This window comes from Acanthochromis polyacanthus, chromosome 17 (genome assembly GCF_021347895.1).
Source record: "Acanthochromis polyacanthus isolate Apoly-LR-REF ecotype Palm Island chromosome 17, KAUST_Apoly_ChrSc, whole genome shotgun sequence".
NCBI classification, from domain to species: Eukaryota; Metazoa; Chordata; class Actinopteri; family Pomacentridae; genus Acanthochromis; species Acanthochromis polyacanthus.
The window spans coordinates 7,262,690-7,278,664 of NC_067129.1; the positions used below are offsets into that span (position 1 = coordinate 7,262,690).

The 15,975-nt window shown below is 39.2% G+C and overlaps 1 protein-coding gene across 1 annotated transcript in view; it reads left to right on the forward strand.

Moving 5' to 3' along the window:
• Positions 1-15,769, forward strand: part of kctd16b (potassium channel tetramerization domain containing 16b) — an 88,766-nt gene extending 72,997 nt beyond the window's left edge. The window contains exon 2 of the mRNA XM_051937729.1: positions 8,589-15,769. Within this exon, the coding sequence (XP_051793689.1) occupies positions 8,589-9,052 (464 nt within the window). The 3' untranslated portion in view covers positions 9,053-15,769. The remainder of the gene's footprint in view (positions 1-8,588) is intronic.
• Positions 15,770-15,975: the final 206 nt, after the last annotated feature.

Sequence of the window (15,975 nt, forward strand, 5' to 3'; positions counted from 1 at the left end):
TTTGGGGAGCAAAGCAGTTGTCAGACACGAAACCTTCTGTCGGGGCAAGTGGCTTGCCAGAATGAAGGCAAAATGACTGAGAGAGAGAATAAACTGGAGGGAAAAAAACATAACAGAAAATGGGAAATAGACAGAAAATGGGACAAACTGAGGAAAAGGCAGGAAGATAAGAGGCAGAGAGCGAGACACAGGAGAAGAGAGATGCCGGCTGCAGAGTTGAGGTGGGAGGTGGAGAAAAAACGGGTTGAGAGAGAGTGATAGATAGAAGAGGTTTATTTGCTTTTGTTGTGCCAACATCATTTATCTCCGGTGAACAGCCTCCCAGTGCTGAGAGGCTGTATGACAGAAATCAATCAGAGGGCAATCGTCCATACACTTCCACTGATGCGCCAACCCATCGATACAAGCATTAGGAGAGGAATGGTAAAGGAGAGAGGCATGGGAAAGGGAAGAGAGAGAGGGGCAGACAAAAAACAACAACAACAAAAAAAAACCTGGAGATTTTACAAGAAAATAAAGTAAAAGAAAAGAGAATAGAATCCCTTTATGTTTTGCTCCAAAATGAATGTTCTGCATGTCTTTATCTACTCATTCAAGAGTCATTAAAAACTCCTTTCATGTTTGTATCACCAGCAAATACTCCAGCAGTTGACTCTCCTTTGTTTTGCTTGGAGCTCTGCTCAAGAAGAAAACATAATTTCTCCTTTTTTCTACAGAACAAACTGACATAATGAGACAAATATCGGAGTCTGTTTGGACTCACCACGCAATATTTTGGCAATAGCGGAGTCGAATCGCGCTGCCTGAGTTGCTTAGAGACATTTGGGAGTAAGTTTATGTGCTTCATGGAGTGCTATTCTCTTTGATTTTACAAACGCATTGTTGAAACTAAAATGCGAGATGAGAAAAAGGAATTAAAGATGCATTTAGTCATCAATTTGCTGTTGTTCTCAGTCAGTGCTTTCTTCAAGGCTGTCGACTGTAGTGGTGATGTTTGGTTCAACAGATTGGATGGTTGGAGTTGGTTTAGTGTTTTGGGCTGAGTTCTGCCAGTCTTAGAATAGATTAGAATATAGTTTATTGGTCCCACAAGGGGAAATTTGCAGCGTCACAGCAGCAAAATGACAGTAAGAAAAATCAAAAGAACACATCTATAAATGAAAGACAAAAGACATATACGATATATATGCAATATATATAACAAAAAATACAAACAAAGATACAAACAACACAAAATGTAAGAACATACTGTATACACAAATGAATTGCACTTTTTTATTGCACATCACAGTTTGTTAACTGTCACTAAGTGAGTGTGTGTGTGTGTGTGTGTGTGGTCTGTTGGAAGCAATGATGATTATAAAGTCTGATACCGGCAGGAAGGAAGGAGTTGCCGTAACACTGCTTGAACTTTGTCAGTTAAATAGACTTTGTACTCACCTGAAAGTCTTGAAGTCCCAAATAAGGTCAAAAATCTGAATGATTAAGTACAATGTGCCACCAAGTATGAGGTACAGGTGATTATTATTATTATTATTATTGTCATTAGTAGCAGTAGTAGTAATATTAATAATAATAATAATAATATAGAATTTTATTTGTATACCACTTTGCAATGTCCTTTACAATAAAAGAAATTAAGACAAAGAGTGAAAACGATTCAGTTCCATCAAAGTCAAGACTTGTTTTTTTCTTAATTTTCCATTTATTTATTTTTCATAGCACTTTCCAGGGAACAGCCGCTGAAGTAAAGTGCTAGTGGCAGCCAACACACCATCATCTGGGTATATGCTGCTGTTCAGGCATGTAGTGTGGTGTTTTCTTCTAAAACTTAAAAGCCTGTATTATATTTACATCTTGTACGTTGTCACAGAATGACGCTGACTATTATTAGAGTGTAATTGCCATGTTATGCAGCCGCTTATTCCAGAAAACGGACGCACATTTGAATAATTACTGGTGTGAGCGAATAATAGATAATAGATCAGCAGCAGGGATGGAAAGCTAGCTGTGTGCTCGTGTGAGCGAGTGTGGTGTGAAGCAGCCGGACCAGCCTCAGCGAACACAAGTTGCGGAGGTCCCTGCTGAGATCAATACATCAGAGCCTGGAGCACCTGTCAGGAAGGACCATGTGTTTGTGTGTGTGCGTAATAGCATGTGACAGTCATTAGACTTCAGTCGGACCTCCTGCCCACCTGAGACATGAGAACACATGAATCAACTGCTACACATATAATATATCTCACGGAGGCACGAACAAAGCGATGACGTGTGCGTGTGTGTGTCGGTGTGTGTGCTGAGTGATGCTGGCCAGAGGCATGGCCGACGGTCTGACACCTCTGATGACATGAATGGGAACCCCACCTGACACCGCAATCCCTTTCTCTGCCCAGCAGCATACAGATAATAGTTCCAAGGCCAATGTCACTTACTGAGGGATGACCAACGGCACGTACACACACACGCTGTGGGTGAAAACCACACACACACACACACACACACACACACACACACACACAACCTGTGTGATGTATTTAGCAGAAAGGAGGCTGCAGTAAAGCACACAAACTGACCTATATGTGTGCTTTACATGTATGTGCACTTACACATGTGCACTTATACATACTCCCACACATACACCCCCCGTCAAAAGTTTTGAGACGGGTTCTAATTTATTTGAATGAGAAGGTGTCTCAAAACTTTTGACAGGGGGTGTACTTGTATATGCACTTACACATACTCCCACACATAGTACATGCACTCAGCCCCTGAAGGAAAGTGTGACCTTTCTGTTACATGAGAGCAAGGGATGCTGCACATACACCCAACCTACACGTGTGGTGGATGATATATATATATATATTTTAATGCAAAAAACTGATGTGAAAAATGCAGTCACAATCATGCTATAGATGTACTCTCCCTGCTAATATCAAAGACAGGAAATTAATGTTTTAAGGAAAATTGCTTATTACTTCAGACTAAATTACATAATCTTTTTTTAATCCAAGGTGTGAAAGATTTGCTGAGCAATGGAGGTAATTTTCTCTGTCTCAGATTTATACAATTAAATGCAATCACAACACAGGAGCTGTTGAACCCTGCGGCCATTTGGGGATTAGGTGCCTTGCTCAAGGCTCATGGAAAGCATATTTAATTCACTTCCTCGCCCAGTTTTAGTTTGTTTTTTTCTGCCTTGTTGGTATTTTAATTTATTTGATGAATTAACCAATATATTATTCACCATGGTTGTAATAGCAACTGGCAGCTGGGCAATTTAGTTTTGGAAAAAAAGAGTAATTATGGGAAATTACTTACAAGGCCTCATCAGCTGTAATGTTTTCCTGCCGTCTAAGTTTGCTTAAGTTATAGCCTTTTCATGATTTATTACAAATTTTCAGTTTAGGTTGAACTTCTTAATAAAATAATGACACAGCAAATGAATCCCTTACTTTGTTCTGGTTTTCTGGGATTGAACAAGTGAAGAGTGGATGGTAAGATTTTATGATTTATGAGCAAAACATGCCATAGGTTAGAAAACATGCAAGTGCCTTACATATCACATGCACATTTTTGCTACTGTAAGTGCACTTCCTCCTCGACTCCAGTGATTTATTTTGCATCTTTCCAAAAATGCTGACATGTATGCAGGAATGACTGACAGGAAGGGGGCCACCCTCTTCATAAGACATCCCCTGACTGGTATAAACAGGTTATTTTTTGAGGGAAAGGAAGGAGTAACTATAGCTGAAATAGCTCACAACAACAACTGGAAAAAATGGTGCTTTAAAATACTAATTATGTATGCCTTTTTCTATAGAGGGAGAAACAGGCCATGTTTATCACTGAACTTACATACCTGTTACCTGTTGTACAACAGAACTACTAACATATTAGCTCAAATCACTGACTTAAAGAACCACTGCACATGGTCATTGTCCAATTAAGTGGATTACTCAGGCACGATGCGGGGACATTTATCACCGTTCCTGCAGGTTAAATGACCCCAGGTGAAAAATAACAAGCAAACTTTCAATTACAAATTTCCACCTGGGTGATGGATGCAAGAGTCCTCTGGGACACTCGGTAACAAGATGCATCATTCCTCCCCAGCATAATTAAAATCAGACAGTTTGTGTAGCCGCGATAGCCTTTCAAACTCGGAAACCTTGACCTTTAATTATGGTTGCTCCGTCAGTGTACATTTTGAAGCTCCGGAGCACGTTGCCAAAATGCATCATTCATCTATGGTGAGGCAACGGCGGACTGAGGTCTTGAGATATTAAATGTGAAGCAAAAGCAATGACAGTTGATTGTTGACCAACACCACTGTGAAAAACAATGCATTGTTCATTACAAAATCAAATTAGTGGTGTTCCAGTGCTACCTGACTTATTTATGGAGCTACTCTGACCTTTAGTGCCCTCGCACAGGACTGTCTTGTAATGGAGAAGAGGACGTGATGTTTAAAAATGTAGTGACTCAGCTAGCAGGAGCAATACAGAAACATAGAAATCAAGACAAGCAGACAGAGAATAAAAGAAAAAAACTAACATAGCATGAACAGTGGTTTGGTTTCCAACTCAATTAGCAGAACACTGTAACCACTGAGTGTAAATGCTAATGACAGAATGCAGCTCTATACATTTACACATTTTTTTATATACTTCAATTAGCAGGGGAAATTGGTTTTACTACTAACACAACCTGGTGTGCTTCATATCATCAGCGCTGCATACTGATGCATGACTTTGGGAGCATAAATACAGTATCGCCGTGAAAATAAGGAAGACACCACTCACTTATTTTACAAATCTGCGTTATCAGTGCTTGGATTTCAAAGTGCCTGTTAGTGATTTCCTCAATGAATTTTTTTTCCCAGACAATTTGTCACGAAGCTAAAGGTTTGACAGGAAATGCAACTGGTCAGAGTGATGAATCCGATCCCTCCCTGGTGGTCTTCAATGTTAGCTAGGCTAATAGCCGCTCACAATACCTGTACATCAAAGCAGCACATCAGTGTAAAAGGTGCAAGTTGAAGAGCTGAACGGAGGTGGATTTAATTGCTAAATGCCAGAATTTGATCAGAATGTCATACATCAGATGACAAGGCTCTTTAGGACAATTTGTTTTAACAGTGTTACCCATCGTGTTAACTTTATTTGGACAGGCAGATTAGCTACCAGGTGATATGACAATTCTCCAGAGTGTGGGGCCATTTTTCAAACCACCAATTACTAGTCTGCGTCTCATCGATCAGAGGGCCCCCTACCTACTCAGAGTGATATAAATTAACTTGTTTGCCTAAATGACACCTGTGAGGAGACACCACTGAACACCTACAAAAGGGTTACATTCACTACACTGCAACTGGATAAAGATTGCACCTTTAATCAAACATGGATCTAATTGCTTGTATACCTGCAAGGTTCTACTTGGATTCCATAATACTGTCCCCCCCATTATCTGTGTTTGTGCATGTGGAAGCTGAGAGCTGTAAATGCCAGGAGTAATTAAAGAGATCCACAGCTTCTATGGGTGACAAAGGGTGTTGCGTCCCATTTCTGTCAATGCCTTTGATGGCTGAGGTTGATCTCACATACAGTAGGCAGTTTGTGTATGTGTGTGCATCTGAACCGGAGTCTGTGTCAAGCCATCCAAAGAATACATCATCTATTTATAGTCACATAAACACAGTTATGATGTGCGGTGGCTGTTTATGAGTGCTACTGTGAGGAACAAATATTGGTCGAATGAATTGATTTCTGTTCCACTGTCTTTCTATGAACAAGCCAAATATGCTGCAGGAGGATAAAGGGAATTAAAAGCAGGGAGGGAGAATTTATTTTAAGTCGCATTATTTATAGTTTTGTATAATCTCATTTGAAGTGAAACGCTCAGCTGCTCATGAAAGGAAACAATGGTACTATATTGTACTTGGTGGACAGGAACCTGTGGGAACAGCTGAAGTCTGACAGTGCTTGTGTGTGGAAATGTAGATGGTTGTGAGGTTCAGGGCTTGAAAGTCAGAAGCGTGGCTGGAGAGCATGTGTGTGTTTGCCTCAAGGGTTTTGATCTCTCTCCTCACTAAACAGAGAGGAGTCCATCAGCAACAGATACCCCTTCAATTATTCAGGAGGTTAGCATGAAAAATAAATGGCTGCTTCCTGCAGTGAGAGGTGTGGTGCTGCTCTGGTTCCTGAGCCTTTCAGCCTACTGTGCACTCACACGGAGGTTAGCCTGGGCAATTGCTTCCTTTCAGCAGTTATTGCGGATCGCTGCTTTTGTCTCGTTATTGGCCTTGACCACCAAGTGCTGGGCAGCTCCCTCAACCTCATCAGCGCTGAGATACCGCACAACTTTCTTGACATGTGTTGCCGATCAGTGCAGGCTCCAGTTCTGGGGAAACAGTAGTGCTGTGACTGTTTTGTGTTGAATGTCTGAGGGAAAACAGTCCAGCAGAAACTCTCCAGTACAAATTGGCCTGTATCACTTCAGCCTGGAGCACTGCACATCCCAAATACCAAGCTTTTTTAGAAGCACCTCTAGCAACACGAACCAGCCTATTTCCCAGATTCGCATTAAAACTAAGATGGAACTTCAAGCTTAAAGATGAATAATAGATAAAGAAATGGTATAGAAACCAGATCTGGAATGTTAGCTTACATCTATACTTTAAAACTTGGTGAAATGTTGAAAAATTCAACAATACATGTCAACGAGGATCCTAAATGAATTGAAAATGACAAAATTAAATATGTTGCTATTTTTGATCAATATTTATGGGTTCTTCCATGTCAAATTATGCTTCTGCTGGACCATCTGTCATTTTCTTTTGTTTCTTTGTCCTTAATTATGTGTATTTATGATGGCAAATTGTAAGTAATTTTTGGATTGCTTTATTAAGTATTTTCTGAGATAAAGTTTGTTAAAAATTGTCCGATGGCTCACTCTCACCAAGGTTTTTTTACACATTGGAAATTGAGGCCATGTTTGGAAGAAAATATCTCAGGAAGTATTACAGATTAAAGTCCTGCATTTTCACTGTGATTTCCCATTAAACTATTGATTTAGGATCTACAGAACTGGACAATTAGAACAAACAGTCTAAGATTATGGATGATTTGAAATATGAAGCCCTCATTAGAAGCTACATGTTTAAACACACATTAACAAAAAACACTGATAATGCAGATTTCAACCAGACGTTTTTTTCTAAACCATATGTAGCTGCATGTCACAATGAAACAAAGCAGAACATGTAGAATATTTTAAAATGAAATGCTCAATAACCAAAATATGAATAAAGTTATTTTCATTAAATTTTCCCAACTTATTGAGCAGGTATGACAAAAACACTAATATTGCTGATCAGCCCAATCCAAGTTTTCTGGAGTTACAAAATAGTCCCCCAAATATGACTGAAATAATATATATCGCTTTAACATGGGCTCATTTCTCATTTTCTTACCCCAGTTTGTAGGTTGGAGAAGCAGAGTGAACTATTATACGTCCTAAATTATTATACTTATTGGAACAGATGGTTGAAGGTTAACTCTTGAACAGATACTATAAATACACATGTATTCACACTTTAACTTTCTGATATTTGTCTTGAAGGCCAAGTCTATTCCCATTGAAACTCAAACTGAAAAAATGTGGTATGATAGGCAATTTTTTCAGAAAGTTTTATCCTGTGAAGTACTTTTTAATCTATCAAGTCAAAATTGAACAAATATCTTTACATATGCATATTTGACATTCTAGAAATTTTATGTAAGTCGGCGATTGTCAAGCAGAAATTGTTTAAAAATCTGATGATCTCAGATAAAATCATGGACGAGGATTTCAATCATTTTGTTCTGAAAGTGATTTTAAGTGTCTGATCAAACTCCAAGTATGCATTTGTTCTACTGGCCTTGGAAAGAACTACAGTTCAAGAGTTAACACAGTATGTCAGCAGCACACTTCAGAGAAGTCAAACTGCACATATTTGTACATTTTGACACTTTGTCGTCTTTAAATTGATAGGCTGACTGGCAGTTTTCTGCGCCACTTTTCTTCTCATACAGTTAAAACAATTCGTTGCAACATTGAAGAATAGTCCATTTGTACTGTAGTGATTTTTCTCCATTAAGTTCAAATACCACTTCATTCAGTGATTTACTGTAAATGCACATACAGTGTGTAAATCCAGACCTTTCTCTGTGTTCAAAAGGCTTCTGCTCTTCCCCTTGTTTCATGTGACAGTGTGGATCTACAGCAGTAGTTCTCTGAACAATGCTGGCTTGTGTCGCAGTCAGACAGCTCACTTCCATGATTAGACTGGAGGCAAGGCAGTTGTGCCTGATGTCATGTCACTTTGTTCTAGGTGATAGCCATTTGGCATTAGCTGACTCTTCTTCTTTGTCCGTTTCTAGTGCTTCTTGCTTTGCCTTTCTTCTCCTGTCTGATTAATTTGTGACTTTCTTTGTGCTGCCGTCTCGTTTTTCTCTACACAGTGATTGGTCTAGCAAGGAAGAAAAGGATGTAAATGTAGCTCAACGAAGAATCTAATATTAGCTTCTTTTCTGCCTCTTCCTTTCCAGGTGGTCCATCACGTTGGTCCTCCCCTCCATGTGACTGCTGCTGCAAGAACCATAAAGGGGATGGCGAAGGCGAGAGCGGCACCTCCTTCAACGACCTCTCCACCTCCAGTTCTGAGAGCCAGTCGGAGACCAGCTCTCCCCAGGGAACAGTCATCCGCGGCCCAGTCAGCCGCCAGTCCCACCCCCACGCCAACGTCCAAACCCTGGACAGGCCGCTGAAAAAGGGCCCCGTCACCATGCTCCAGCAGTCCGAGCAACGGCGGAAGAGTGACTTGCTGCGCACCCTCACGGCCAGCTCCCGTGACACCAGCACCTGCAAGAAAAGGCCCGCGAAGGAGAAGCTAACGGTCGAGGAGGAGCTGGAAAAGTGCATTCAAGACTTCCGCAAGATCAAGATCCCCGAGAGGTTCCCTGAGAGGAAGTACATGTGGCAGTCCGACCTGCTGAGAAAGTATCGCCTCTGAAGCAGGAAATAGGACAGAGGGAGCAAACACATGAGGCCAAGGACCAGTTTGTTTTTAGATCAAAACTTTTGCAACAAAAGAGAGCTAACACTAAACTCGTTCAAATCAAGTTTCTGGGAGAAACCTCACCTTCATGCCAGTAGGTTGGAAGTCTACACGGAAGCTAGAAAGAATCCTAAACAACAGACTGTTCTCTTATTGACGTATGTAGTATGTATGTGTGTGTACGTAGTTTAGGCCTACTGTATGTACTGTAGGTGTGTGCTGTAGCTTGCTGAATGCTTCGGAGCTTTGAATAATTTATCCCAGAGGACCAATACAAATGGGCTAAAGACAATGTCTACATACTGATCACCTGCCTGAGGGCTTGCTGACGCATACGTTTGGGGTTACTGATGGCTACTTGACTGCACACACTGTAATTTGCCATCAGCTCACTAACAAAGCATCACGGGAGTCACAGTTTTAGTCCAAAAGAGACAAACACTGATTTAGTATGTGAATGTGTGTTTATGTGTGTGTGTTTGCACCCAGGTGGCCTAGAGGTCACAGATAAATCTGCATCGGGATCCATTAATAATTCATGGTGTTCCGACAGTGCTCTCACTATAAATGCGCCCGCAGATCTCTGCTGCCAGGGTGGCGTAAACAGCTGGGTTCATTACTTTACTTTTAGGCAACATTTGGGGACTTCGGAGGCAGGAGGAGGTACAATTTCATCAGCGCCTCAATTAATTTCCCTCTTCAAATATCAGTTGTGTTGCAAATGTACCCTGAGTGAGTCAAACTGCCCTGCATTGCATTATTTTTTTTGCCACGTTCGCCAAATGTAAAGCAATACCCAGGTTACTGTGTTAAGGATGAGTGCAAAGAGACAAGGATTTGATTTAAGATTCAGTGGAGTTCAGAAAGTAAGGTTGATAAATAAGGTTTAGGACATATTTGCAGAGCACACACTTATCCATTTACTCAAAACCATAAGCATTTAGCCACACTGACATTTCTAAAATGAACTAAACACTTACAAACATTCGCATACTGATACACAGAGCGATCAATCACAAGGTCATTATAAGCCTTGCCAATATGACACCTAAAATAAATACACACAGAATGAAGCTGGATTGTTGCATTTGCTAACCATGCCAGCACAGACAGATGCTTTCTACGCTCACTGTTGACAAGTTAATCAATAGTTATTGATAATAGGGTATGGCAATGGCGCTGATAGATGTGGTTCTTGTTTACAGTTACTAATGAAGCTCTTGAGTTGCTGACAAAGACAAGCTGCCCGTGTAGTCAGTGAAAATTACCTATTAGAAGAGAAAAGAAGAGAGAGAGAGAGAGAGAGAGAGAAAGAAAATTACCTATTATTCATGTGTTCATTTGCGTGCTTCTGGCTCTGTCAAAGTCAAAGCAATGTATTGCAACAGAAACAAAGATGGCAGACAGCTATATTATAAGAGCGTAACTCAAGAACCCAATTTAATTTCCCCAGTAGGTTGAATTTTATTTATTTAAGGAGCTTGCTAGCTAATATGTTACTGCCAGCATCGTTTACAACATCGTTTATTTCAGGGTGAAAATTCAATTATTGACCGCAATAGCGAAAGCACACAAACATTCGCTGATGTTGCATTCATTATATGTTCCTTTTTAGATTCATGATGCCATTTACCTGGTCATTGCAAGATTAGTTAATTGCATTTTTATTGTAAATATAAAAGTAGTCATTGATATGAGAAGAAGAGGAGTCACTAGATATCTCTGTGTACTATTTTATTGTGAGGTCTTAAATGTAATATATGAAGTGTCCTGAGATGACTTACAGTGCCTTTAAAAAATGTTCATCACCCCTTTTTAAAGAAGTTTTCCCTCTTCATTGCTTCTCAGCTTTGAATCATGACCTATTTAATTTTACTTTTATGAAAAGAAATTACAAAAAAAGACTTCTTTGCGCCAAAGTGAAACTCAATCTTTATGAAATATATCAATTGATTACATTTTTTAACGTAAAATAAGTGACTGCATTGGTATTCACCCCTCAAAGTGACCATGAGAAGGTTATTAAAAATGGGGCAGGTACAAAAGTAAATTTCCAAATCACTGAATATCCCTTGGGGTGTAGGTAAATCCATCATTAAGAAATGAAAGGAATGTGACACATGCACAAAACTGCCTAGAGTGGGATGTCCCTAAAAACCATGCAAGAAAGAGACTAGCAAGGTAGGCCACCAAGACACCTATGACTCCTCTGAAAGAGTTCCAGGCTTCAGTAACTGAGGGAGGAACTGTGCATGCAGCAACCTTTTTGCAGATAGGATGCAGAGAAAGCAAATGTTGAAAAAGCACATCATTAATCTAGACTATAGTTCACCAGAAGGCACGTCAGAAATGCTAAAGTCAACCAGAAGATAGTTCTTTGGTCTGATGAAACAAGAATGGAGTATTTTAGCCGTCAGATATGTTTGACGAACACAAAAACACTGCATGTATTCACAAACACACCGTGAAGCATGGTGGTGGCAGTATCATGATGTGGCGAAGATCGAGAGGGAGAGTAAAGGTACAGTACAGCAGTATTTCAGCATAGCACAGGGCAATCCTGCAGAACAACCTGATGCAACTTAAGAGAAGATAAGTTTTCCAGCAAGACAATGGAATATTGAAGCATACAGCCAAAGCTGCACAGAAATGGAAGAAAGACAACAAGGTGAATACTCTGGAGTAGCCGAGTCAGAGCCCAGACTTTGTGACTGAACTTAAGTAGGACTCACAGTCCCTGAGCAACCTGACAGAGCTTAGGCAGTTTTGCAGGTAGGCTGCAGCAAAGGCAGTGTCCAGATGTGCAAGACTGATTGACACCAATCCACACATGCTCGATCTTGTAATTGCGATAAAAGATGCATTTACCAAATAGTGACCAGAAAGGGGGAATACTTACGTAATTAATGTAAAAAAAACTAAATAAATTGGCCATAATTCACTGTTTAAAAGCAATAAAAGTGGAAAATTTCCAAGGAGGGTGAATACTTTTTATTGGTACTTTGTTTGATTTGGCTTGATGTTGATAAAACCAAACTGAAATGAAAAGAGAGGACATACAGACAAACATATCTTAACAACAAAATAAGTTCTTAAAATCTTGTATCGGTACAAGAAAGGCATCTTTTTTTTAATGTTTCTTTTTCGTAAACCAAATCTTCTGTTAGGGTCATCTAAAAGACATGTCCTCAGAAGCACTGGATAAGGAGGCTTCCAATTATGAGACAAATTTGATTTGAAGTTTCTTTAAGAGAAAGTAAGTGATGAGATTGTTAATACATGTGTATGTTGATAACAGCCTCAGGTAAAAATCTCGTTTGATAGACAGCTGTGATGAATGATGTAATTTGTGTTATGAAGTAATAAATATTTATAACTTATTTATATTGCTGAAGGTTCAGAATGACTTTCTTTGATAGTGGAATAGTAATTAAAACAAAGGAGACAGCGGAAAGCCTTTTCACAGTGAGACTTGGCTGGACTTACATAGATTTGATATTGAAGGTTATGGGAGCACAATAGAGTGCGATTTATAAACAATCAGCTTTTTGCAAAGCAAAATTATAAGCACACAAATAAGTATATAATATGCATAATATAAACTTATTTAAAGATCAGTTTATTTAAAAAAAAATCCCTGATATGTTAATAAAAAGGAGAATTGAAAAATGTTTTTATTGTAGTTATTTTTCTACCTGAAGGCCTATAATTAAATATAATTTTAAAAATCCCTTATGTTGCCCATAAAATGTATTTCAGGTGATAGAAATCCATAGGCAGTAACAGATTGCTTGTCATAGTCAGTGGTGACCATATGTTTGCTATGGGAAAAAAATGGTTGCAATAGGTGCTAGATACAAACCATTCTCCTCATGTCAATACAATGAATATACTTATTTTTCTACATTGCTGGAATCTTACATTTTCATTTTGAAGTCATTTATCTTATCAGTTGAAGTTGAAGTACTTTAATTCAGACCACATATCATATGTAAATAAGCACCATACATCATACCAAACCAGAAAATTGTATTATACTCTCTGTATATACCATGCAAATCCATGAGGCGTTGCTGCTACTCTGTTTTTAGTGATGCAGTAGACTGACGCTAATGTAATACGGCCATTCTTGTTTTATCATTTAGCGTCGGGCCATCAGGGATGAAGGAAAATATAATACACACCTATGACATATTACATGTTTACAACCATAACAAATGATATGCCATATGTTGTTTTTGGAGACAACAGTGTCATAAAAGGACCGACAGCACATTTGTCTCACGGTGCCCCAGAGGCAGTCGCTGGTGACTAAGACGTTTCAGCAATGCCGATTTGCAACCGATCTTAAAATGTATGTTGGAAACTGAAAATAATAATGAAAAACAGCCTGTTAAAAACTCAAAAGATGTGAATTGTTTAACCGTAATTGTGGAGCTTTTGTTACCATACAGTGCAGTGTTAGGACGGTCACGTTTTTGTTGTTTTGGCTCTGTACTCTGGGACATCAGATTTACAATGAAACAGTGCCTGTGGGTTTAAAGTAGAGGCTTTCAGCTTTTAACAGTGTTTGAGGGTGTTCACATCCATTTTAGCTGAATGGCATACTTACTTTTATAGGACAATGGATCGGGACAGTGATGCTAAACATGTAGGACGAGTTAACAAAGGAGGTTTGTTGTGTGTTTTTACGTTCTTGACTGAAAAGCGGGCAATGATTTGATTGCACAGGATCTGCAACCAGAAAATAATTTCCAAGATGCATTTCTGACGCTGTTCATGTCAATTAAATGTAAATACCCTCAAATTAAAGCTGAGCATCGTAACTTTGACCTCACCGATCACACACGATTGGCTCAGTACAAAGCCAACTCATAGAAAAATGTGACTGCGTTTTATATGAATCTCTGTGCAGGTGGATTGCATTTCCAATTAGTTTGTTTGATCTGAACCAAAGGTAAAATACATCTACACAAGACTACAGTTTGCCTCTGGTTGATTTTTGCTTTCAAATTTCTGAGCAAGAGCATGCTGACTTGAGACTGAATCCAGATGTTCCTCCTATAACCCTTAAATGGTGTGTTTACAGTTGCCGGTACAATAATTATCTGACTAAAACACAGGTGCAAACATGATTCTTGTGAAAGGTCTGTGATTGTCTGGCGAGAATTGTTGCATAGCTTTTAGAATTTTGTTTTATTTGTGACATCTGCAGCAGCTCATCTTGGGCTGTTCGTATTCAGCCCGAGGAAGTACGCTGATATTGGGGATTGTGTTTGCTCGACTCTGCCTGCCATTTTTAAGATATATGGGGTTTGTTTACTTTCAGATGATTCAACAACAAGGTCGATCAGTCACAGAAATCTATCCGAGAGCCTTTTCAAACGCAGATTTGTCATAAGCTGTGATTAGAAATGCTTCTGAACAGACACAGAGGGAAGATAAATACCAAGACACCTGGTGGCCTTCTAGAGTAGACTACAGCTGTTTTTGCACAATGTACAAAGTTAATAAAGAGACACAAACAAGAAAGTATTTGAAAAACAGGTAAATATGTAAATCACCTTACATGCACAACACGACTAGAAATAATGTGTCTGTCATGACTCAAACATTTTGTTGTATTGTGGATCAAACAGACCAGTTTTCACCTTAAGAGCACACTAGGCAATATTCAGTTCTTTGGTCCTGAAATGAACAACAGATGATGTAAATCTTATTGATAAAGTGTGAGTGAAATTTTGTTTCAAAGTCAAATGCCATGTATGAAAAAGGAAGTGAGATTGATGTTGAATTTGCAGGTATATGTTATATGAAAGTGCCCCTGCTGCAGTCTGTGATTTTCTTTTCCTGAAGTTCTAGTCATGCCCTGAAAGCGAAGCCCGTGCACATGACTGCAGGTCTTGTTATTTTCCCCCTACCTTTGATGAGCCTGCTAACCACACAAGAAATATTCGGAAAACCACCACAGCAGACCTGGCAAATGGGCTACTGCTTGAAACAATGGGGCGTCTGTTTTGATGTATGTTGTTCTGAGACACACACACAGAAAAAAAAAACAAGTTAAAAAGAAAAAAAAAGAAAAAATGGTTCAGAAACATTGTGAGCATGTTGGTATACAAACCTTATAACAGATTTAACTTAGTCTGTTTTTGTGAAAAAGATTATTTGACAGAAAAAAAAAGAAAAGTGGAAAAAAAGAAACAAAAAACAACAAAAAAAGATAAGCACAAATGTGTTGATAGTGTCTGCTGTTCCTCCACAGGTGTATAACATTATCAGATAAAAAGTCAACTCTGCTGTGTGACTGAGCTCCTGCAAAACAGAGCAATTCTCATCAGGAGCACATAGCTCATGGTATATACTTGTATCACCACAAATCGCCGAGGAAATATCAAACGCCATGTTGGTAGCTGTGGAATTATGAAAACCTGTCTGTCATAGTTTCTCCGATCTTTGAATTATACACAGATTTGCGTGTCATCAAAATGAATGTGAACTTTCAAACAGACATCAGTGGTGAGAGTTGCTCTGTATTCTAGGTGTCACGTCCTGTTACTATGTCTGCCTTTAGAGACAGTACAATTCATCGGAGAATCTTTAGATACAAAGCATATAGTCATTTTGAAGATGTATGAGTACAACAAATAAACAAGACATTCTGTACAGCGACCCGTGAGTTGCATTTGTTCTCACTGTGTGACAAAGTGGATCGTTATCAAGAAAGTAAGTTCATTGCTTTTGTTTGGCTTCTCATCAGTTTGTGCTGCGGGATTTATTACACTTCTAGGATCTGCACGCTATCAACAGCGGCAGGATCGTTATAAATGATGCATTATTCATTTGGGATTAATACTTCATGGATGAGCGGTTGAGTG